Below are 24,918 nucleotides of genomic sequence, written 5' to 3'. Positions count from 1 at the left end.
CAACCAATCCATTCTAAAGGAGATCAGTCCTGGGTGTTCATTGGAAGGACTGATGTTGAAGCTGAAACTCCAATCCTTTGCCCACCTCATGCGAAGAGTTGGCTCATTGGAAAAGACCCTGATTCTGGGAAAGATTGAAGGTGGGAGGAGAAGGGGACGACAGAGAATGAGATGGTTGGATAGCATCACCAACACAATGGACATGGGTTTGGGTGAACTCTGGGAGTTGGTGATGGACAGGGAGGCCTGGTGTGCTACGGTTCATGGGGTCACAAAGAGTTGGACATGACTGAGAGACTGAACTGAACTGAACTGACTGTAAGTTTCCATGTTACTCTCTCCATACATCTCACCCTCTCCTCCCCTCTAAAAGAATTCAGAATAATGATAGTAAAGATGATCAAAACCCTTGAAAATAGAATGGAGAAAATGTAAGAATCAATTACCAAAACTTAGAAGAATTAAAGAATAACATACAAACAACACAATTACTGAAATTAAAAACGCTCTAGAAGGAATCAATAGCAGAATATCTGAAGCAGAAGGATGGATCAGTGAGCTGGAAGATAAAATGGTGGAAATAACTGCTGAAGAGCAGAATGAAGTAAAAGGAATTAAAAGAACTCAGGATAGCCTCAGAAATCCCTGGGACAAGATTAAACACACCAGCATGACAGGGATCCCACAATGAGAAGAGACAGAAAAGGGGGCAGAGAACATATCTGAAGATATAATTGCTGAAAAATTTCCTAACCTGGGAAAGGAAACAGACATCAAGTCCATGGGGCACAGAGAGTTGGCCCACACAGGATCAACCAAAAAGGACCACACCAAGACACACTGTGATTAAAATGGCAAAAATTAAGGACAAAGAGAGAATATTGAAAGCAGCAAGGGAAAAGCAACAAATTACATACAGGGAACTCCCATAAGGTTATCAGTTGACCTTTCAGCAGAAACTCTGCAGGCCAGAAGGGAATGGCATGATTAACTTAAAGGGATGAAAGGGGAAAACCTACAACCAAGAATAATCTACCTAGCAAAGTTTTCATTCAGAGTTGATGGAGAGATTGAAAGTTTTACAGATGAGGAAAAAAAAAAAAGAGTTCAGCACCACCAAACCAACTTTACAAGAAATATTAAAGGGACTTCTCTAAGTGAAAAAAAGCCACAACTAGAACATGAGAATTATGAAAGGAAGAAGCTCATTGGTAAAAGCAAATACATAGTGAAGATAGTAAATCAAACACATACAAAGCCAATAAGAAGGTTAAAAGACAAAATGCCAAAACTATATCCACAATAAGTAGTTAAGAAATACATGATCAAAAAGAAGTAAATATATAAAAACAATAATCTTGAAGAAAGGGGAGTAAATATGCAGTGTTGTTAAAAATACATTTGAAAATAAAAGATCAGCAATGTAAAATAATCATGGGTATTACAGAAGAATTATATAAACCTCATGGTGACCACAAAGAAAATCTATAATAGATAGATAGACGCACAGAAAAAGAAAGGAATCCAAGCAAAATGCTATATATAGTCTTCAAATCATGAGGAAATAGAACAAAGGAAGAAGAAAGGAACGAAAAAGAGCTACGAAAGCAATCCCAAACCAATGAACAAAACAGCAGTAGTTAACACCTACTTTTGATATAAATGAACTAAATTCTCCAATCAAATGACATAAAGTGGATGCAAATATAAGACCCATATATAAGAGCCTACAAGAAACTCACTTCAGACCTAAACTAACCTAAGTGCCCATTAATAGATGAGCGGTTGTGAAGAGCTGACTCATTGGAAAAGACCCGGATGCTGGGAGGGATTGGGGGCAGGAGGAGAAGGGGACGACCGAGGATGAGATGGCTGGATGGCATCACTGACTCGATGGACGTGAGTCTGAGTGAACTCCAGGAGTTGGTGATGGACAGGGAGGCCTGGCGTGCTGTGATCCATGGGGTAGCAAAGAGTCAGACACGGCTGAGCAACTGAAATGAACTGAACTGAACTGAAGATGTGGTACATATATATACTGGAACATTAACCAGCCGCAAAAAAGAATGAAATCTTACCATTTGCAACAACATGGATGGATCTTGAAGATATTGTGCTAAATGAAATAAGTCAAACAGAAAAAGACAAATATTATGTGTGTGTGTGTCTGTGTGTGTGTGTGTGTGTTGCTTAGTCATGTCTGACTCTTTGCAACTCCATGGACTATAGCCCACCAGGCTCCTCTATCCATGGAATTCTCCAGGCAAGAATACTGGAGTTGGGTGCCATTTCCTTCTCCAGGGAATTTTCCCAACCCACTGACTGAACCCAGGTCTCCCGCACTGCAGGCAGATTCTTTACCATCTGAGCCACCAAGGAAGCCCAAATATTGTATGATTTCACTTACATGTGGAATCTAAAGAAAACAAATGAACAAACAGAACAGAGTTATAGATACAGAGAAAAAACAGGTGGTTGCCAGAGGTGAGGGGCTGGGGTAAGGAAAGAAATGGGTGAGGAAGATTAAGAGGTACAAACCTCCAGTTGTAAAATAAATGAGTCACAGGTATGAAATGTACAGTGTGTGGAATAAAATAAAAAATTATGTAATATATTTGTATGGTGACATGTTGTAATTAGACTTATGGTGATAATTTTGAGCTGTAGAGAAATACCAAATCACTATGTCGTGTAACTGGAACTAGCATATCAATTAGACTTCAAAGACAAACTTATAGAAAAAGAGATTAGTTTTGTGATTACCAGTGGCAGGGGAGTGTTGAGGATGGAATTGGTTGAAGGTGGTCAAAGGTTATAAACTTCCAGCAGTTACAAGATAAATAAGTACTAGGGATGTAATGTGGGCTTCCCAGGTGGGTCAGTGGTGAACCGAGTCGTGTCCTACTCTTTGCAGTCCCACGGACTGTAGCCCATCAGGCTACTCTCTCCATGGAATTCTCCAGGCAAGAGTACTGGAGTTGGTAATCATTCCCTTCCCCAGGGGATCTTCCTGACCCAGGGATTGAACCTGGGTCTCCTGCATTGCAGGCAGATCCTTTACACTGCTGCTGATGCTGCTAAGTCACTTCAGTCATGTCCAACTCTGTGCGACCCCATAGATGGCAGCCCACCAGGCTCCCCCATCCCTGGGATTCTCCAGGCAAGAACACTGGAGTGGGTTGCCATTTCCTTCTCCAATGCATAAAAGTGAAAAGTGAAAGTGAAGTCACACAGTTGTGTCCAACTCTTAGCAACCCCATGGACTGCAGCCTACCAGGCTCCTCCATCCACGAGATTTTCCAGGCAAGAGTACTGGAGTGGGATGCCATTGCCTTCTCTGTCCTTTACACTGAGGAAGCCCAATAAACTAGACAGAGGATTTTAAAATAGTGCTTGTCAACACCAGTGTCCATGTGATAGAATGAGCTCTCCTAAATGGTCGTGTCCAACTCTTTGCAACACCATGGACTGTAGCCTACCAGGCTCCTCTGTCCATGGGATTTTCCAGGCAAGAGTACGGGAATGGGTTGCCATTTCCTTCTCCAGGAGATCTTCCCAAACGAGGGATCGAACCCATGTCTCCCGCATTATAGGCAGACACTTTACCATCTGAGCCACCAGGGAAGTCCTCTCTAAATGGTGCCACCAGTGTCTATGTCTGCGGGATGAGCTCCAGTTGCTTCCTACCTCTCAGGGAGACTCTCCAAGATAAGCAGGTGGATCTGACCCAGGCTCTTTTCAAATTACTACTCTGCTCTAGGTCCTGGAGCATGTGAGATTTTATATGTGCCTTTGAAGAGTGGAGTCTTTATTTCTCACAGCTTTCTGGGTATCCCAAAAGTAAGGCCTGTTAGCCTCCAAAACCAAATATTCCTGGTATAGGACCCCAGGACCGGGGAGCCCAATGTGAGGTTCAGACCCTTTATTCCTTGGGGAGAAGCTCCATATTTGTAATTATCCTCCTATTTGTGGGTCTTCCACCCAAGCGTATAGGTCTTGACTACATTATGATTTTGCCCTTCCTACCCATCTCTTTATGGTTCCCATCTTTAGTTGTAGAAAATATTCTCTGGTGGATTCCAGTCTTTCTCATCAATATTTGTTTTATCAATGACTGTAATTTATGTGTTCCAGTGAGAGGAGGTGTACTCTGCCATCTTGGCTTTATCTCCCTAATTCCAGTTTCTGTCTTTTGATTTGAGAGTTCAACCATTTACATTCAAAGTAATTATTGGTAAGGAGCAACTTACTTCTGTCATTTTACTACTTACTTTCTACATGGCTTATAGCTTCCCCCTTGCCTCATTTTCTTGCATTCTTGTCTTCTTATCATTTAGTTGATTTTTTGTAGTGAAATATTTAAATTCCTTCTTAATTTCCTTTCATGTTTACCATGGGGATTACATTTAACATTCTAAAGTTTTAACATTCTAATTTGAATTTATATCAGTTTAACTTCAATGAGAGTTTTTTTAATTAAGTAAAGCAGAGGTTAAACTTTCTTAAACTGATATAAGATATCAATTTGAAATCTCCAAATCAAGTCACAGATGCAAGAGTAAGCTATTAGAAGCATTTCAATTAAAATAAAAAACAAGAAAAAGAGACCTAGCAACATTTCTACTAGAGGTTCTAGTCATTGCAATAAGATAAGAAAAATTAATTAAGGATAAGATATAGAAAAGGAAGTGATGAAACAAGCTTTATCTGAAGAAAATATATTTAAAAATCTAGAACAACTAAATAATCAACTGACAAACTATTAAAAATTAGTCCTATATGGTGGGTGGAAATATTATCAATACACAGAAATCAACAGCTATGTCTGATTAGCAAATGCAATCATCGCAGCACTGTTTATAAGAGCCAGGACATGAAAGCAACCTAGATGTCCATCAGCAGATGAATGGATAAGAAAGCTGTGGTACATATACACAATGGAGTATTACTCAGCCATTAAAAAGAATACATTTGAATCAGTTCTAATGAGGTGGATGAAACTGGAGCCTATTAGACGGAGTTAAGTAAGTCAGAAAGAAAAACACCAATACAGTATACTAACACATATATATGGAATTTAGAAAGATGGTAATGATAACCCTGTATGCGAGACAGCAAAAGAGACACAGATGTATAGAACAGTCTTTTAGACTCTGTGGGAGAGGGAGAGGGTGGGATGATTTGGCAGAATGGCATTGAAACATGTATAATATCATATATGGAACGAATCGCCAGTCCAGGTTCGATGCATGATACAAGATGCTTGGGGCTGGTGCACTGAGACGACCCAGAGAGATGGTACGGGGAGGGAGGAGGGAAGGCAGTTCAGGATGGGGAACACGTGTATACCTGCGGTGGATTCATGTTGATGTATGGCAAAACCAATATATTGTAAAGTAATTAACCTCCAATTAAAATAAATGAATTTATATTAAAAATAATAAAGTAAAATTAATAAAAATTAAAAATAAAAATAATCTTTTATATAACCATAGAAATCCTAAAATACAAAGATTTAAACCCAGAAAGCAAGTACAAGGTCTTTATAGATAACTAGAATAACTAATATGTTTTTTCATAGGTTAAAAAAGATTATAAATTGAATTTAAAATTTTAAGAACAACTATGCTGGAAATTTGTGCTCTTGGTATACAAAATATTAGTTTCACAGTCAAAGTAGATGTAACTACTTCTCTGTATACAACAAAGCCAGCCAGGAATAAAGTACAACTCCACATTGACAGAGAAACATATAGTGATTGATGTATAAAGATTCCAGTCCTCAGATATTTGCAGCCCCTTAATGGACAGAACGTGTTCTCTCCGGTAATGTCATAAAGCCATCATCCCTTCCACAAGCTCCAATAAAGGGATCCACCCTGCACTTTGTTTCTTACCTTGTCGAGAGATGGATCCCCATCCTGTAGCCCAGCAAGAAAGGTTTGAAAGAGTCAAGTCTGGGGGTGCAATACAGATGGGAAGCACAGAGTCGGAAAAAACAATGCGGGTTTTCAGCTGCACCAGAGCAATGTCGCCTCCAATAGAGTGATACAATCCATATGTGGGGTGTATGATCACCCTATTCACCTCAAACCACTGTGTGTGATTGCCTGCAATCTTGAGGTCCACAAGACCCACATACATATCAAATGCCTTAATGTTCTTATTCCTGTAGAGACAGAGAACAAAAGTACAGTGGTTCAAGCAACTGACACATGGGAAGAGGAGCTTCCATGAGCTCACAGGCCCAAGGAGTCCTGGAACATGGGGGCCTGGGTATCCAAGCTCTCAGCCAGAATGTGGGAAGTGAGCCGTTCCAGCACAGTAGGGACCTGACTGGCAGAATTGCCCCCAAAGAAGTCCTGACCCTGAGTACGTGGAGGATTCAAGGCCTCACCAGTATCTGCTGGATGGTGAGCTTGTCAGATGTACAGTGAGCTGCCAATGAGGATAAGCCTTTCATCACCTCTCATCTTACCATCCTAAGATGTGACTCCTCACCTCACCTCTCATCCTATTATTTTGTTCCACACCTATCTGGAAGAGCTGATGGCCCTAAAGGAGTCCTCAGTCCTGTGCAAGAAGCTGTAGTGAATGGAGCTGTGTGCTGGGTCCCACTCTCTCCCCAGCTCCAAGAAGTCCCAGTCCTATGTGGTCCATGTGGTTCCTCCTGCAGCCCTAGGCCTCCATGGGAAGGGTATCCATCACCGCCCACTCACCTGTCAAAGCAGTGGGCAGCCGACAGGATCCAGTACTCATCAATGATGGAGCCCCCGCAGATATGGAAACCTGCATAGTGCACACTGGCCTGCCAGGGCCACTTTGTCTCAAGGGCATCCACGCCTCCCAGTATCTTCCCTTGCACATGACGCTGGCCACAGGCTGAAGGAAGAATGACAAACGGTGTGAGTAGCAGCGGCACCAGGGTGGGCCTGGCCACGCGCAAAGTGAAGGGAGGGAGAGTGGGAGGCGTGGAAAAAGGAAAGGACCGCGCAAGGCTGGGTCTCCACCCTGGGGAGTCAGAAGCCCAGGATTCAGCGGATTCACCGCCAGGACCACCGCCAACCTGGGCTTGGAGGGGTCCTACCCACATCACGGCTAAAGGCGACCTCCTCACTGGCAGGGTGCCTGTGCGCTGTGGCTGCAACCTGGGTGGGAGGCAGGAAAAACAGGAGCAGGAGGAGGCTCGGGGTCGTGGGCCAGGACTCTCCAGGCCCAGTGCGAGAGCCAGTCAGTGCCGCGGCCATGTGGGCGTGTCTCAAGGACGTCAGGGCTGGAGCGCACAACCTGTGACGCCATAAACATGCGACAGTGTCCAGGCACACGATAGTACAAAGGCGCCGCAGCACAAACACCAGCTGTCTCGCTCCTCAGCCAGGAGCCAGCTCTCAGGGGGCCCCCCTCCACACCCCACCTCCCCCATCCTCACCATGGCTGGCTCTCTGTGGTTTCACTCCCTGGAGGGTGCTCAGTTAGACTCTGGGTGGTCTTGCTCCCTGGACGGTGGTGGTCTCTCTCGCTCCTTAGCTGCCTGGCTGTTGGTTGATGCAATGGGAATAGTTTCCTCCTGAGTCTCCCAACATCCAGCCAGCAAGCTTAGATTTGGTCACGTCTCAGTTGCAGCATTTCAGAAATGTACAAGCACTTTTCACACCTCTTTTTGATCATATTTGTAAATGTACCTTTGAATAAAGCAAGTTATACAGATGTTGGGGGAAAGGGGTTTGGAAAAATGCACTATAGTACTTAAGCACCCCTCTCTAGAAACGTCAGAACTCTGTTGTTGTGACAATACATAAACAAATGAACAGGACTATGTTCCAACAAACTGCATTTACAGACAGTGAAATTGGAATTTTATTTAATTTTTGCATCTCATAAAATATTTTCTTGTTTTAACCCCAAGCAATAAAAATGTATAAACTGTTCTTAGTTAAGAGTGTACAAATGTACATTAGTTCAGATGTACAGAAGTAGGTAGTTTGCCAACCTCTGCTCTGTTTCTTATATTTCTTTTTTTTAAACATAGATTTTATTTTTTATAGCAGTTTTAGGTTCACAGCAAAAGTAGACAGAAGGTACAGAGGTTGTTAATGGGGAGTCAATGCATGTATCAGCATAGGAGGTATTGGGAAATCTCTGTACACTCTATTTCTTGATATTAACCCCTTGTCTTTATATATATATTGCCAGAAATTTCTATTTTTTCAATGTTTCTTATTCTTTAATATGTTTCAAGTGTGTTCATAATTGTTCAATGGAGAACTTTTATAATGGCTGCTCCTTGCCCAGTAATTCAATAGCTATGTGAGCTTGATGTTGGTGCTCATTAATAGTCTTTTCTTTTTTTAATTAATTTATTTTAATTGGAGGCTAATTACTTTACAATATTGTAGTGGTTTTTGCCATACGTTGACATGAATCAGCCATGGGTGTACATGTGTTCCCCATCCTGACCCCCCCTCCTACCTCCCTTCCCATCCCATCCCCCTGGGTTATCCCAGTGCACCAGCCCTGAGCACCCTGTCTCATGCATCGAACCTGGACTGGCGATCTGTTTCACATATAATAATATACATGTTTCAATGCTGTTCTCTCAAATCATCCCACCCTCACCTTCTCCCAGAGTCCAAAAGACAGTTCTTTACATCTGTGTCTCTTTTGCTGTCATGCATATAGGGTTATCATTACCATCTTTCTAAATTCCATATATATGCATTAATATACTGTATTGGTGTTTTTCTTTCTGACTTACTTCACTCTGTATAATAGGCTCCGTTTTCATCCACCTCGTTAGAACTGATTCAAATATATTCTTCTTAATGGCTGAGTAATATTCCATTGTGTATATGTACCACAGCTTTCTTATCCATTCGTCTGCTGATGGACATGTAGGTTGCTTCCATGTCCTGGCTATTATAAACAGTGCTGCGATGAACATTGGGGTACACGTGTCTCTTTCAATTCTGGTTTCCTTGGTGTGTATGCCCAGCAGTAGGATTGCTGAGTCATATGGCAGTTCTATTTCCATTTTTTTTAAGGAATCTCCACACTGTTCTCCATAGTGGCTGTACTAGTTTGCATTCCCACCAACAGTGTAAGAGGGTTCCCTTTTCTCCATACCTTCTCCAGCATTTATTGTTTGAAGATTTTGGATAGCAGCCATTCTGACTGGCTAATAGTCTTTTCTTATTGGAATTGAGAGTTTACTAGTTCTTAGTGTGACAAAGGCTTAGTGTGACAAGGGCTTCCCTGGTGGCATGGATGGTAAAGTGTCTGCCTATAATGCGGGAGACCTGGGTTCAATCCCTGGGTTGGGAGATCCCCTGGAGAAGGAAATGGCAACCCACTCCAGTACTCTTGCCTGGAAAATCCAATGGAGAGAGGAGCCCTGTGGGCTACAGTCCATGGGGTCGCAGAGAGTCGGACACAACTGAGTGACTTCAATAGTGTGACAAATAATTTTGGACTGTGTCCTATGCATTTTGAGTATTACTCTTGAGACGCTGGTTTCCACTTAAATCTTCTATTTTAGCAGGTTGAAAATCTGTTTAGGTACAGAATGCACTTCCTGGCTCACTCTGGTGAACTGTGGTTCCAACAGCAGTTTATCAAGTCTCTGCAGGACTATTCTTGTTTGTCCACTTGCATGCTTCCAAGATGATGGGATCCCACCTCATAGTCTTCTCAGTGCTGGCTTGAGATGGGGAAGGGTATTACCTCCTACTGCAGGTGAGGAGAGAAGACAGGCTCTACAATGTGTCTGACTTGCATGTCCTATCCTTCCTGCAGCATTGGTTCTCAATCAGGGGTGATGTTCCAAGAGCACATTTGGTAATATCTGTATATATTTTTGATTATAGGAATTTGGGGAGTGTGCTATTGGCATCTGGTGGGTTATACAAGGATACTGCTGTATATCCCATAGTGCACAGTATATCCTTCCAGAGCAAAGGCTTTCCCAGCCCCAAATGTCAATAATGCTGAGTATGAGATATCTTGGCTCACAGGTTTCATGAGGACCACCTTACTAAAGGAAAAAGAGGTTGGAACATAGCCTCTTACCAGTGAATTCAGTGTCTGCAATGCCTGTTTGGAAATTGCAGCTCTCCTCATGTTTGCCACAAGAACAGGGTGGTGAAAAGGGTTTTGTCATGGTAGGCAAAACTTTTCTGGACCTTCAGCTTTTCTTAAGGCATGTGTATGTGTGTGATTTTCAGGTTGGTATTTCCAGATTTCAGACTTCCCTAACCTCAAGTTGGATGCATGGAAGGAAAGAAAACCCCAGGAAACTCCCCACTGGGTTGTTATTTGAGTCCTGAGGTCCCTAGCTAATTTGCCTCCTTTTGTCCACCTTTCAGAATCTAATGGTAAGTGGCTTGTGGCATTGTGGTCACTGAGAGGAATAAAGTGAAATGTATTCATTTTTTCTAAACTGTAAAGAACTTGAAATCCTTAATGACTTTTGTTTTCTTCTCCCAGCTGAGTTTGTTTCCTACAAATTGCTGTTTTCAACTTGATTGATTTGATGCTTATTTTCTGTGTTTAGAGACTTTCCTTGGATGTCTGGTCTTCTATTTGAAATTATGAGTGTTGGAATAAAAAATGATTGGAAACTCTGGGATGTGGACCTAGCTTGTTTACTTTGAACTTGCTAGGGAGAGAACTGGATGAGTCATGGGAGAGATGCTGATGTCAGTATCTTTAGGACATCTTTCTTGGGCTTGTCAGCTTCTCCAGAGGACCCCAAACTCCTTCTTAAATGATGGGAGTCTTACTTCAGGGTTCTGGCAACTCAGGTCAAAGGTAGCATACTCTTCATTAAGTAAGCCATCTCCTAATCCTCCAATTTTGGCATCTAAGGGCCCTGAACTGCCCTGAGACTCCTCAATGTGAATTACTTGTTTTACTCCCAGCAGAAAACAAAACTTCAGATTTTTGCAATAGTCAGTAAAGTATATTAGCCTAGAGATACGGAATAGGGAGATTTAGGGATATAACTGTGTAAAACAGCTTTCCCTCCGATATTCTTTCCTTCCTAGTCAGATCTAGACACACTGTTTCTTTTTGAAAATTCTGTATTATAGATCATTATGTTTTTGCCTCTCTTCATAGCCCACTCAATTTTTTAAGGTAAATTACTATGTATAGATCTGCCATCCACTTGTCAAAACCTTTTTGATTAAGATATAATATACAAATAGTAATTGTATCCAATCATGCAAGTCTTGACAAATAAATACAATCCTGTTACCACCACCAAGTTATAGAATTCCTTTGTACCCCTCAACCCTACCACCAGTTTCCCTGTACACCTTTATTGTCAAGCCTTCCTTTTCCCCCCAGCCCCTTTAAACCACTAAGCTACTTTTCCATCCACATAGTTTGGCCTTTTCTAGAATATCATATATGTAGTCTTTTAAGTCTGACTTCCTCTACTTAGCATAATGCATTCGAGATTTATCCATGTGATGGCTAGTAAAATCACTGAATCTAGAATTTTCTTTTCTGAAGGGTTTTTAACTGTGAATTCAATTTCTGTAATACATGTAGGACTATTCCAGTGCTTTGTTTCTTCTTGAATGAGTTTCGGTACTTTTTATCTTTTAAGGAAGCTGTCTGTTTCACTTGAATTATTGAATTTATGGCTATAAAGTTAGTAAATATTTCCTTATTATTCTTTCAATGCCCATAGTAATCACTCATCTTTGTTCCTGATATTGGTATCTTCTAACATATTTTTATTTTATTTTATTTGTTTGGCTCTGCTGCACAGCCTGTGGGATCTTAGCTTCCTGACCAGGTATTGAACCCAGGCTTCGTCAGTGAAAGTGCCTAGTCCTAACCACTGGAGCACCCAGAAATTCCTTAATGTTATTATTTTACATAGGCAGGCTATTGGGTTTTGTATTCTACTTTACTGAATATTCTTTCAGTTTGTGATAGTTTCACATTGATACTTTTTGTGTTATTTAGTTGTAAGAGTGCTTTATAAATTATTGATACATCTCATCAGATATATGGTTTGCAAATATCTTCTCACAGTAGGTGGACTGTGTTTTCACTGTCTTGAACATGCTTTATGACACACTAAGATTTTAATTTTAAAGAAGTCCAACTTCTGTATTTTCTTTTGCCATTTGTGCTTTTTGTGTCATACCTAAGAAACCATTGCTTAAACTAAGGTCATAAAGATTTATTCCTATGTTTTCTTCAGTCAGTTCAGTTCAGTTGCTCAGTCGTGTCTGACTCTTTGCGACCTCATGAATCGCAGCATGCCTGTCCATTACCAACTCCTGGAGTTTACCCAAACTCATGTCCACTGAGTCAGTGATGCCATCCAACCATCTCATCCTCGGTTGTCCCCTTCTCCTCCTGCCCCTCATCCCTCCCAGCATCAGAGTCTTTTCCAATGAGTCAACTCTTCGCATCAGGTGGCCAAAATATTGGAATTTCAGCTTCAACATCAGTCCTTCCAATGAACACCCAGGACTTATTTCCTTTAGGATGGACTGGTTGGATCTCCTTGCAGTCCAAGGGACTCTCAAGAGTCTTCTCCAACACCACAGTTCAAAAGCATCAACTCTTCAGCACTCAACTTTCTTTATAGTCCAACTCTCACATCCATACATGACCACTGGAAAAACCATAGCCTTGACTAGATGGACTTTTGTCGACAAAGTAATGTATCTGCTTTTGAATATGCTATCTACGTTGGTCATAACTTTCCTTCCAAGGAGTAAGCGTCTTTTAATTTCACGGCTGCAATCACCATCTGCAAACTGTTTCCACTGTTTCCACTGTTTCCCCATCTATTTGCCGTGAAGTGATGGGACCAGATGCTATGATCTTAGTTTTCTGAATGTTGAGCTTTAAGCCAACTTTTTCACTCTCTTCTTTCACTTTCATCAAGAGGCTCTTTAGTTCTTCTTCACTTTCTGCCATAAGAGTGGTGTCATCTGCATATCTGAGGTTATTGATATTTCTCCCAGCAGTCTTGATTCCACCTTGTGCTTCATCCAGCCCAGCGTTTCTCATAATGTAGTCTGCATAGAAGTTAAATAAGCAGGGTGACAATATACAGCCTTGATGTACTCCTTTTCCTATTTGGAACTAGTCTGTTGTTCCATGTCCAGTTTGAACTGTTGCTTCCTGACCTGCATATAGGTTTCTCAAGAGGTAGGTCAGGCTGTCTGGTATTCCCATCTCTTTCAGAATTTTCCACAGTTTATTGTGATCCACACAGTCAAAGGCTTTGGCATAGTCAATAAAGCAGAAATAGATGTTTTTCTGGAACTCTCTTGCTTTTTCTATGATCCAGTGGATGTTGGCAATTTGATCTCTGGTTCCTCTACCTTTTCTAAAACCAGTTTGAACATCTGGAAGTTCATGGTTCATGTGTTGCTGAAGCCTGGCTTGGAGAATTTTGAGCATTACTTTACTAGCATATGAGATGCGTGCAATTGTGGGGCAGTTTGAGCATTCTTTGGCATTGTCTTTCTTTGGGATTGGAATGAAAACTGACCTTTTCCAGTTCCATAGCCACTGCTGAGTTTTCCAAATTTGCTGACATATTGAGTGAAGCCCTTTCACAGCATCATCTTTTAGAATTTGAAATAGCTCAACTGGAATTCCATCACCTCCACTAGCTTTGTTCGTAGTGATAGTTCCTAAGGCCCACTTTACTTCACATGCCAGGATGTCTGGCTCTGAGTGATCACGTCATTGTGATTATCTGGGTCGTGAAGATCTTTTTTGTATAGTTCTTCCGTGTATTCTTGCCACTTCTTAATATTTTCTGCTTCTGTTTTTTTTCTGCTATGTTTTCTTATAAGAAGTTTATCATTTTAACTCTTACTTTTAGGTCTGAGATTGATTGTGAGATACATTTTGTGTTATGATGAGAGGTAGGGGGTCCAACTTTATTTTTTTGCATGAGTTGAACCGACTCATGCAACATCATTTGTAGAACCAACTCATCTTTTCTCACTGGTTTTCTTGGATCCTTGCTAAAAAACAATTGACAATAAATGTAAGGAGTTTCCCCCCATATATTTCTATCCTTATGCCAGTTATACAGTCACAATTACTGCAGTCTTATAAGTTTATAATTATGAAAATTTAACTCCTCTGACTTTCTTTTTTCTTTTTCAAGATTTTTTTGATTAGTCTGAGTCATTTTCCATATGAATTTTAGGGTCAGCTTGTTAATTTATGTAGCAGATTCTTCTGAAATTTTGATAAGGATTCAGTCAACCTGTAGATCAACTTGGAGAGTATTACCATCTATTGTGTGTTGAATTGTATCCCTGGATGAATATGTCCTACACCCAGTATCTCAGAATGTGACTTCGTTTGGAAATAGGGTTATTGCAGATGTAATTACAGTTAAGATGAGGTCAAACAGGAGTAGGGTGGGACCTTAATCCAATATAACTGTTGTCTTTGTAAGAAGCAAAGAGAGAGGCATGTAGGGAGAAAATAGCCATGTGAACACACAGAGACACACAGAGAAAGCAATGTGAAGGTGGATACCAAAATTGGAGTTATGCACCTAAAAGCAAAGGAATGCCAAGCATTGCTGGCAGTAACCAAAAACTAGGAAAAACATATGGAACTGATACTCCCTCAGAGACCTCAGTAGGAACCAATTTTATTGACACCTTGATTTCAGACTTCTGGCCTCCAGAACTGTGATGGAATACATTTCAATTGTTTTAAGCCATCAAGCATGTGGTGCTTTGTCATGGCAGCCATTGGAAACTGATGTAGATTTTGGTAAGAGGAGTAGATCTGGCAAGGCCAAAGTCTACAGGGCAAGCAGTAGCTTGGAGAGTCTGGCAAGAGCTGGAGCTATCTTCTTGACTCTGAAATCTGTAGGGGAGATCAGCAGGCTGGAAACTCAGATAGAATTTATATGTTATCATCTTGAGGCAGAACTCCTTTTCTAGGAAATCTCAGATTTTTGCTCTTTAGGCCTTCAGTTGACCAGATGATGCCCACTCACATATCAAAGGTAATCTCCTTTATTTAAAGTCAATTGATTATAAATATTAATTATATCTACAAAATACCTTCACAGAAACATTTAAACAGCATTTGAAGAAACAATTAGGCATCATAACTTGAATAAGTTGACACATAAAATTAACTGTGACAGTCCTCCTTTGTCAACTTGGCACCCATACATATCCCTGTGTATGCAAGCTCAGGCACTTCAATGGTGTCCAACTCTTTGCAACGCTATGGGCTGTAGCCTGCCAGGCTCCTCTGTCCATGGGATTTCCAGGCAAGAATACTGGAGTGGGTTTCCATCCCCTCCTCCAGGGAATCTTCCCAACCCAAGGGATTGAACCTGCGTCTCCTGTATCTCCTGCATGGGCAGGCGGGTTCTTTACCACCAGTGCCACCTGGGAAGCCCATAAACAACCATATTAACCCCCAAATAAAAACAACAGCAAAGTTATACTTCTAACATGATGCATTCATCCTGAGTACAGCTGGAAATGCAGAAACTCTTTTCCCAGGAGACAATACAAAGTCCTTGAGTGATGTTGTCTCTTCTCTTTGGCATCCTGAAAGGTACACACACACACACACACACACACACACAACAAAATGAGGTAAAAATACTCATAATACCTACAGTCCTACTTCTGTACATGGTCACACGGTCCTAGCTGGTGTTTATAACTTCCCTCTTCTTCTACTCATCCCATATTTCCTTTGCCCTCTGCAGGCGCCCTGAGATGGTTATGCTTCTTTACTTCATAGGCCATAGATGACTCAAATGTTCATTCCTGAAGGGTCTGGGCCATTACTAGTCCTACCTGAATTGGATTGTTGTAGTTTTTCATTGATTTTTAATCACAGCATAGTAATACAGAGAGATACTGTAGAGATTTTCTGGGTTCAGACATAGTCTTCCTTACTTCCCTTGTGAAGTAGTGGTCCAATTTCCCTTAGGTAATCAGGCTGAATCACCCCAGCTAGCACAATAACTCCTCCTTTTGCCTGTTGATTCAGAAACATGAGGAGCAAAACCTGGCTGGGTGGCAGTCTTAAATTCCAGTTCAATGGCATCACTGCTGTGTTTCCTTATGGAAGCATCCCTCTCCGTGGAACTAAGACTCGTAGATCAGGATTATGAAGCTAATACACAATCTTAATAATATTAAATCTGACCCATGAATATGATCAACTTTTAATTTATTTAGATCTTTAATTTCTTTCAAGATTTCTCCCATCTTACATTTCTTACATTACATTTGTTCCTTAATATTTTATTCTTTTCAGTGCAATTATAAATTGAGTTATCTTCCTAATGTCATTTTTGGATTATTTGTTGCTAATGTACAGAAATACAATCGATTTCTGTCCATTGATCTTATGTCCTACAGCTATTATTTTTATGACAGATTTTAGTGGCTTCTTTAGGATTTTTGTATACATAAGATCATGTTATCTCCAAGTGTACATAATTTTACTTCTTCCTTTCCAATCTGGATTAAAAATTTAATTGTCTTTCATTTCTTTTTTTCATCTTGGGGGAAGCTTCTAGTCTTTCATCATTAACTATGGTGTTAGCTATAAGTTTTTCCTAGATGCCCTTTATCAAGTTGAGAAAATTCCCTTACATTCTTACTTTGCTGAGATTTTTAAATCATGAAAGGGCACTGGATTTTGTGAAATGCTTTTTCTACATGTATAAGATAATTGTGTGGGTTTTTGGCCTTTATTCTATTAACCTGTTCATATTATATTAGTTAATTGTTGAATATTAACCTAACCTTGCATTTCCAGGACAAATCTCACTTGGTCATGGTGTATAATCCTGTTACTAAGTTGCTGAATTCAGTTTAATAGCATTTTGTTGAGAATTTTTGTGTCTTCTTGTGATGTTTACATCTGATTTTGATGTGAGAGAAATTCTAGCCTCAAAGAATGAGTTAATAGGTGTTCCCTCCTCTTCTATTTTTAAAGAGTTTATGAAGACTGATGTTGATTTTTTAGAAATTTTTATTGGAGTATAGTTGATTTGCAATTTGTATTTCAGGTGTACAAAAAAGTGAATTAGTTATACATATAGCCACTCTTTTTTTTCAGATTTCTTAAAATTTTTATTTATTTTTTAATTGATTTTTTAATTTAAATTTTATTTTTTTACTTTACAATACTGTACTGGTTTTTCCATACATTGACATGAATCCACCACAGGTGTACATGAGTTCCCAGCCCTGAACCCACCTCCCACCACCCTCCCCATATCATCTCTCTGGGTCATCCCAGTTCACCAGCCCCAAGCATCCTGTATCCTGTATCAAACCTAGACTAGCGATTCGTTTCTTACATGATAGTATACATGTTTCAATGCCATTCTCCCAAATCATCCCACCCTCTCCCTCTCCCACAGAGTCCAAAAGTCTGTTCTTTACATCTGTGTCTCTTTTGCTGTCTGGCATATAGGGTTAGCATTACCATCTTCCTAAATTCCATATATATGCATTAATATACTGTATTGGTGTTTTTCTTTCTGGCTTACTTCACTCTGTATAATCAGCTCCAGTTTCATCCACCTCATTAGCACTGATTCAAATGTATTCTTTTTAATGGCTGAGTAATACTCCATTGTGTATATGTACCACAGCTTTCTTATCCATTCATCTGCTGATGGATATCTAGGTTGCTTCCATATTCTGGCTATTATAAACAGTGCTGCGATGAACATCGGGGTACATGTGTCTCTTTCAATTCTGGTTTTCTCAGTGTGTATGCCCAGCACTGGGATTGCTGGGTCATAAGGCAGTTCTATTTGTAGTTTTTTAAGGAATCTCCACACTGTTCTCCATAGTGGCTATACTAGTTTGCATTCCCACCAACAGTGTAAGAGGGTTCCCTTTTCTCCACACCCTCTCCAGCATTTATTGCTTGTGGACTTTTGGATCGCAGCCATTCTGACTGGTGTGAAATGGTACCTCATTATGGTCTTGATTTGCATTTCTCTGATAATGAGTGATGTTGAGCATCTTTTCATGTGTTTGTTAGCCATCCATATGTCTTCTTTGGAGAAATGTCTGTTTAGTTCTTTGGCCCATTTTTTGATTGGGTCATTTATTTTTCTGGAATTGAGCTCATATAGCCACTCTTTTTTACTCTTTTCCCATATAGGCCATTACAGAGTATTGAGTAGGGTTTCCTGTGCTATTAAGTCCTTATTAGTTATCTGTTATATATAATAGTGTGCATCTGACAATCTCAATCTCCCAGTTTGTCTCTATCCCTCTTATCCCTTCACTGATTAAGCTTGTTTTCTACATCTATAACTCTATTTCTCTTTTGTAAATACGTTTATTTTTACCCTTTTTTAGATTTCACATGTAAGTGATATCATATGATATTTGTCTTTCTCTGACTTACTTCACTCAGTATGACAATCTCTAGGTCTATCCATGTTATTAGATATAATAAATATCTAGAAACAATAAATAGCATTATTTCATTGTTTTTTAAAATATTTTATTTTGTATTGGGGTATAGCCAATTAACAATGTTGCGATAGTTTCAGGGGAACAGCGATGGTACTCAGCCATACAGACTCCCCTCCCATCCAGGCTGCCACATAACATTGAGCAGAGTTCTGTGTGCTATACAGTGAGTCCTAGTTGGTTACCAATTTTAAATATAGAGTGTGTACCTGTCTATCTCAAGCTCCCTAACTATCCCTTCCCTCCATGCTTCCCCAAGGCAACCATAAATTCATTATATAAGACACTGAGTCTCTGTTTCATAAGTAAGTTCATTTGTATCCTTTCTTTTTAGAGTCCACCTATAAGGGATGTCAGATGATATTCTTCCTTCTCTACCTCCTGACTTACTTCACTCAGTATGACAATCTCTAGGTCCATCCATTTCGCTGCAAGTGGCATTATTTCATTCTTTTTATGGCTGAGTAATATTTTACTGTATACATGTACCACATTTTCTTTACCCATTCCGCTGTGGATGGATATTTATGTTGCTTTCATGTCCTGGCTATTGTAAATAGTGCTGCAGTGAACATTAGATGCATACATCTTTTTGAATTATGGTTTTCTCCAGACATATGCCCAGGAGTGTGATTGCTGGATCATATGGTAGCCTTCTTTTCACAGCTATTTGTAAGCCCTCCTCAGACAGCCATTTTGCTTTTTTGCGTTTCTTTTCCATGGGGATGGTCTTGATCCCTGTCTCCTGTACAATGTCACCAACCTCCATCCACAGTTCATCAGGCAGTCTATCTATCAGATCTAGGCCCTAAAATCTATTTCTCACTTCCACTGTATAATCATAAGGGATTTGATTTAGGTCATACCTGAATGGTCTAGTGGCTTTCCCTACTTTCTTTAATTTAAGTCTGAATTTGGAAATAAGGAGTTCATGATCTGAGCCACGGTCAGCTCCCAGTCTTGTTTTTGCTAACTGTATAGAGCTTCTCAATCTTTGGCTGCAAAGAACATAATCAGTCTGATTTCAGTGTGGACCATTTGGTGATGTCCATGTGTAGACTCTTCTCTTGTGTTGTTGGAAGAGGATGTTTGCTATGACCAGTGCATTTTCTTGGCTAAACTCTATTAGTCTTTGCCCTGCTTCATTCTGCATTCCAAGGCCAAATTTGCCTGTTACTCCAGGTGTTTCTTGACTTCCTACTTTTGCATTCCAGTCCCCTATAATGAAAAGGACATCTTTTTTGGGTGTTAGTTCTAAAAGGCCTTGTAGGTCTTCATAGACCCGTTCAACTTCAGTTTCTTCAGCATTACTGGTTGGGGCATAGACTTGGATTACTGTGATATTGAATGGTTTGTCTTGGAGATGAACAGAGATCATTCTGTCGTGTTTGAGATTGCATCCAAGTACTGCATTTCGGACTCTTTTGTTGACCATGATGGCTACTCCATTTCTTCTGAGGGATTCCTGCCTGCAGTAGTAGATATAATGGTCATCTGAGTTAAATTCACCCATTCCAGTCCATTTTAGTTCACCGATTCCTAGAATGGCGACATTCACTCTTGCCATCTCCTGTTTGACCACTTCCAATTTGCCTTGATTCATGGACCTGACATTCCAGGTTCCTATGCAACATTGCTCTTTGCAGCATCAGACCTTGCTTCTATCACCAGTCACATCCACTACTGGGTATTGTTTTTGCTTTGGCTCCATCCCTTCATTCTTTCTGGAGTTATTTCTCCACTGATCTCCAGTAGCATATTGGGCACATACTGACCTGGGGAGTTCCTCTTTCAGTATCCTATCATTTTGCCTTTTCATACTGTCCATGGGGTTTGCAAAAAAGCAAAATGACTGTCTGAGGAGGCCTTACAAATAGCTGTGAAAAGAAGAGAAGTGAAAAGCAAATGAGAAAAGGAAAGATATAAGCATCTGAATGCAGAGTTCCAGAGAATAGCAAGAAGAGATAAGAAAGCCTTCCTCAGCGATCAATGCAAAGAAATAGAGGAAAACAACAGATTGGGAAAGACTAGAGATCTCTTCAAGAAAATTAGAGACACCAAGGGAATATTTCATACAAAGATGGGCTTGATAAAGGACAGAAGTGGTATGGACCTAACAGAAGCAGAAGATATTAAGAAGAGGTGGCAAGAATACACAGAAGAACTGTACAAAAAAGATCTTCACGACCCAGATAATCATGATGGTGTGATCACTAATCTAGAGCCAGACATCCTGGAATGTGAAGTCAAGTGGGCCTTGTAAAGCATCACTACAAACAAAGTTAGTGGAGGTGATGGAATTCCAGTAGAGCTATTTCAAATCCTGAAAGATGATGCTGTGAAAGTGCTGCACTCATTATGCCAGCAAATTTGGAAAAGTCAGCAGTGGCCACAGGACTGGAAAAGGTCAGTTTTCGTTCCAATCCCAAAGAAAGGCAATGCCAAAGAATGCTCAAACTACTGCACAATTGCACTCATCTCACACACTTGTAAAGTAATACTCACTACTCCAAGCCAGGCTTCAGCAATATGTGAACCGTGAACTACCAGATGCTGGATCATCAAGAAATCAAGAGAGTTCCAGAAAACATCTACATCTGCTTTATTGACTATGCCAAAGCCTTTGACTGTGTGGATCACAATAAACTGTGGAAACTTCTGAGAGAGATGGGAAAGCAGACTACCTGACCTGCCTCTTGAGAAATCTGTATGCAGGTCAGGAAGCAACAATTAGAACTGGACATGGAACAACAGACTGGTTCCAAATAGGAAAAGGAGTACGTCAAGGCTGCATATTGTTACCCTGCTTATTTAACTTCTATGCAGAGTACATCATGAGAAATGCTGGGCTGGAAGAAGCACAAGCTGGAATCAAGATTGCCGGAAGAAATATCAATAACCTCAGATATGCAGATGACACCACCCTTATGGCAGAAAATGAAGAGGAACTAAAAAGCCTCTTGATGAAAGTGAAAGAGGAAAGCGAAAAAGTTGGCTTAAGGCTCACCATTCAGAAAACGAAGATCATGGCATCCGGTCCCATCACTTCATGGGAAAGAGATGAGGAAACAGTGGAAACAGTGTCAGACTTTATTTTGGGGGGCTCCAGAATCACTGCAGATGGTGATTGCAGCCATGAAATTAAAAGACGCTTACTCCTTGGAAGAAAAGTTATGACCAACCTAGATAGCATATTCAAAAGCAGAGACATTACTTTGCCAACAAAGGTCCATCTTGTCAAGGCTATGGTTTTTCTAGTGGTCATGTAGGGATGTGAGAGTTTTACTGTGAAGAAAGCTGAGCGCCGAAGAATTGATGCTTTTGAACTGTGGTGTTGGAGACTCTTAAGAGTCCCTTGGACTGCAAAGAGATCCAACCAGTCCATTCTGAAGGAAATCAGCCCTGGTATATCTTTGGCGGGAATGATGCTGAAGCTGCAACTCCAGTACTTTGGCCACCTCATGCGAAGAGTTGACTCATTGGAAAAGACTCTGATGCTGGGAGGGATTGAGGGCAGGAGGGGAAGGGGACGATAGAGGATGAGATGGCTGAATGGCATCACTGGCTCGATGGATGTGAGTCTGAGTGAACTCCGGGAGCTGGTGATGGACAAGGAGGCCTGGCGTGCTGCGATTCATGGGGTCACAAAGAGTCGGATGCGACTGAGTGACTGAACTGAGCTGAACTGATGGTAGCCTTATTTTTAGTTTTTTCAGAAACCTCCATACTGTTGTCCACAGTGGATGTCCCAATTTATATTCCCACCAACAGTGTAGGAGAGTTCCCTTTTCTCCACACCCTGGCCAGCATTTATTGTTTACAGATTTTTTTTGATGATGGACCTCACCAGTGTGAGGTGATGTGATACCACATTGCAGTTTTGATTTGCATTTCTCTAACAGTTAGGGATGTTAGAGATGTTAGAGCATCTCTTCATGTGCTTTTTAGCCATCTGTATGTCTTCTTTGGAGAAATGTCTATTTAGCTCTTTCACCTATGTTTTCATTGGATTGTTTGTTGCTTATATATATATATACTGAGCTGCACGAACTGTTCGTATCTTTTGGAGATTAATCTCTTGTCATTTGCTTCATTTGAAAAATTTCCCCCCATTCTTTAGCCTCTCTTTTGTTTTGTTTATGGCTCCTTTGCTGTGCAAAAGCTTTTAAGTTTAGTTAGGTCCTACTTGTTTATTTTTTGTTTTTATTTTCATTACTCTAGGTGGTGCATTGAAAAAGATCTTTCTGTGATCTATGTCAGAGAGCGCTCGCCTATATTTTCCTCTAATAGTTTTTATAGTATCTAGTCTTACACGTAGGTCTTTAATCCATTTTGAGTACTTTTGTGTCTAGTGTTAGGGAGTGTTCTAATTACTTCATTCTTTTACATACAGCTGTCTAGCTCTCCCAGCACAGCTTCCTGAAGAGATTGTCTTCTCTCCACTGTGTATTATTGCTTCTTTTGTCAGATTAGGTGACCACAGGTGCGTGGGCTTATCTCTGGGCTTTCTGTCCTGCTCTGTTGATCTATATTTCTGTTTTTGTGACACTATCACACTGTTTTGATTGCTGTAGCTTAGTAGCATAGTCTGAAGTCAGGGAGCCTGATTCCTCCAGCTCTATTCCTCTTTCTCAAGAAGGCTTTGGTTATTCTTGTCTTTTGTGTTTTCACACAAATTGTAAAATTTTTGTTTAAAATCTATGAAAAAGGCCATTGGTAATTTAATAAGGACTGCATTGAATCTATAGATTGCTTTGGTAGTATATTTCACAGTATTGATTTTTCCAGTCCAAGAACACAGTATATCTCTCCATTTTTTGTATCATTTTTTATATTTCTTTAATCACTATTTTTGATGAAGGTGAAGGAGGAGTGTGAGAAAGCTGACTTAAAACTCAACACTCAAAAAACGAAGGTCAGGATGGGGAACACGTGTACACCCGTGGTGGATTCATGTCAATGTATGGGAAAACCAATACAATATTGTAAAGTAAAAATAAAATAAAGTGAAAAAAAAAAAAGCAAAACGAAGATCATAGCATTCCATTCTATCACTTCATGGCAAATAGATGGGGAAAAAATGGAAACAGTGACAGACTTTCTTGGGCTCCAAAATCACGGCAGATGGTGACTGCAGCCATGAAATTAAAAGACACTTGCTCCTTGGAAGAAAATTATGACCAACCAGACAGCGTATTAAAAGGCAGCATATCAAAAAGCAGAGACATTACTTTGCCAACAAAGGTTGTCTAGTCAAAGCTATGGTTTTTCCAGTAGTCATGTATGGATGTGGGAGTGGACCATAAAGAAGGCTGACTGCAGAAACATCGATGCTTTTGAGGTATGGTATTGGAGAAGACTCTTGAGAGTCCCTTAGACTGCTAGAAGATCAAACCAGTCAATCCTAAAGGAAACTGATCCTAAGCATTGCATGGGGGTCACAAAGATTTGGACATGACTGAGTGACTGAACAACAAAAATCAGTATCTTAAAGTTTTCTGAGTACAGGTCTTGATTTTTATCTCTGACAGAATTTACCATTGAAGTCTTTGGGGCCTGGACATTTATTGAAAGTGAAAGTGTTTGTTGCTCAGTTGTGTCTGACTCTTTATGAAGTTTCTACTAATTCAATCTCTTTATTTGTTGCAGATGTATTCATATTTTGTATTGTTTCTTGAGTCAACTTTAAGGAAAAGAAAAAAATTTTAATATAGTATGTACCACACAGTGAAATAACAAAATTTGACAGTATACATAGTAGAACAAAAAAATAATGCTTTATATCTGATATTTAATTTTTTTAAATATTTGGTCCTAGTTTAGTCATTGATATAAATTTTGTTTTACTTTTTTATAATAGCTATTTCTATTAAAATGTGGCTTTATAGTTAACAAAAAAAAAAAAAAAAAAAAAGAGGGAGAACAAAATGGCAGAGGAGTAGATGGACGGGGAGTACATTCTCTCCACAGATACATCTTCAGACACAGAAGTGCATGTAGAACACCAGCCAAGAGTGGACAGGAGTACCTGACCAACAGAAACGAATATATAGACCCATGCAAAACTTGGTAGGAGGAAGGAACTAGGGGGAAAAAACAGCAGTGTTAGTAAGAATGGACCTGCCCTCGGTGGGTGGGGGAACTGAAGCAGGGGTCCGATCCCCACATCAGGGCAATTGTCTGAGTCAGAGGAGAACCATTTAAGGCTGAGAGTGAAACAGCTGATCTGTGGCAGCCTAAATGGAATGAGAATCAGACAGTCCTTGCCACAGCCATACATACCCCAGACGGTACAGTGGCTGGGAGCTGTAGTTTAGGGATTAGGGAGCAATCCCAGGGCAAGGGCTGTCTTTGACTGTGGAAAGAGTGATGGAGGGGATGTGAGGGAGGAGATTGTGGTTGGAAATGCCTGTGGAGGAAAGCCGAGGAGCCA

The 24,918-nt window shown here is 40.4% G+C and overlaps 1 protein-coding gene across 1 annotated transcript in view; it reads right to left on the bottom strand.

Moving 5' to 3' along the window:
• PRSS38 (protease, serine 38) overlaps positions 1 to 7,258 on the bottom strand; it is a 41,962-nt gene extending 34,704 nt beyond the window's left edge. Inside the window, exons 1-3 of the mRNA XM_005682159.2 lie at positions 7,088 to 7,258; positions 6,720 to 6,882; positions 5,898 to 6,169 (exon numbers count right to left, since the gene is read on the bottom strand). Of these exons, the coding sequence (XP_005682216.2) occupies positions 5,898 to 6,169; positions 6,720 to 6,882; positions 7,088 to 7,247 (595 nt within the window). The 5' untranslated portion in view covers positions 7,248 to 7,258. The remainder of the gene's footprint in view (positions 1 to 5,897; positions 6,170 to 6,719; positions 6,883 to 7,087) is intronic.

This window comes from Capra hircus, chromosome 7 (assembly GCF_001704415.2).
Source record: "Capra hircus breed San Clemente chromosome 7, ASM170441v1, whole genome shotgun sequence".
Taxonomy (NCBI): domain Eukaryota; kingdom Metazoa; phylum Chordata; class Mammalia; order Artiodactyla; family Bovidae; genus Capra; species Capra hircus.
This window is presented reverse-complemented; position numbering and strand designations above follow the sequence as displayed.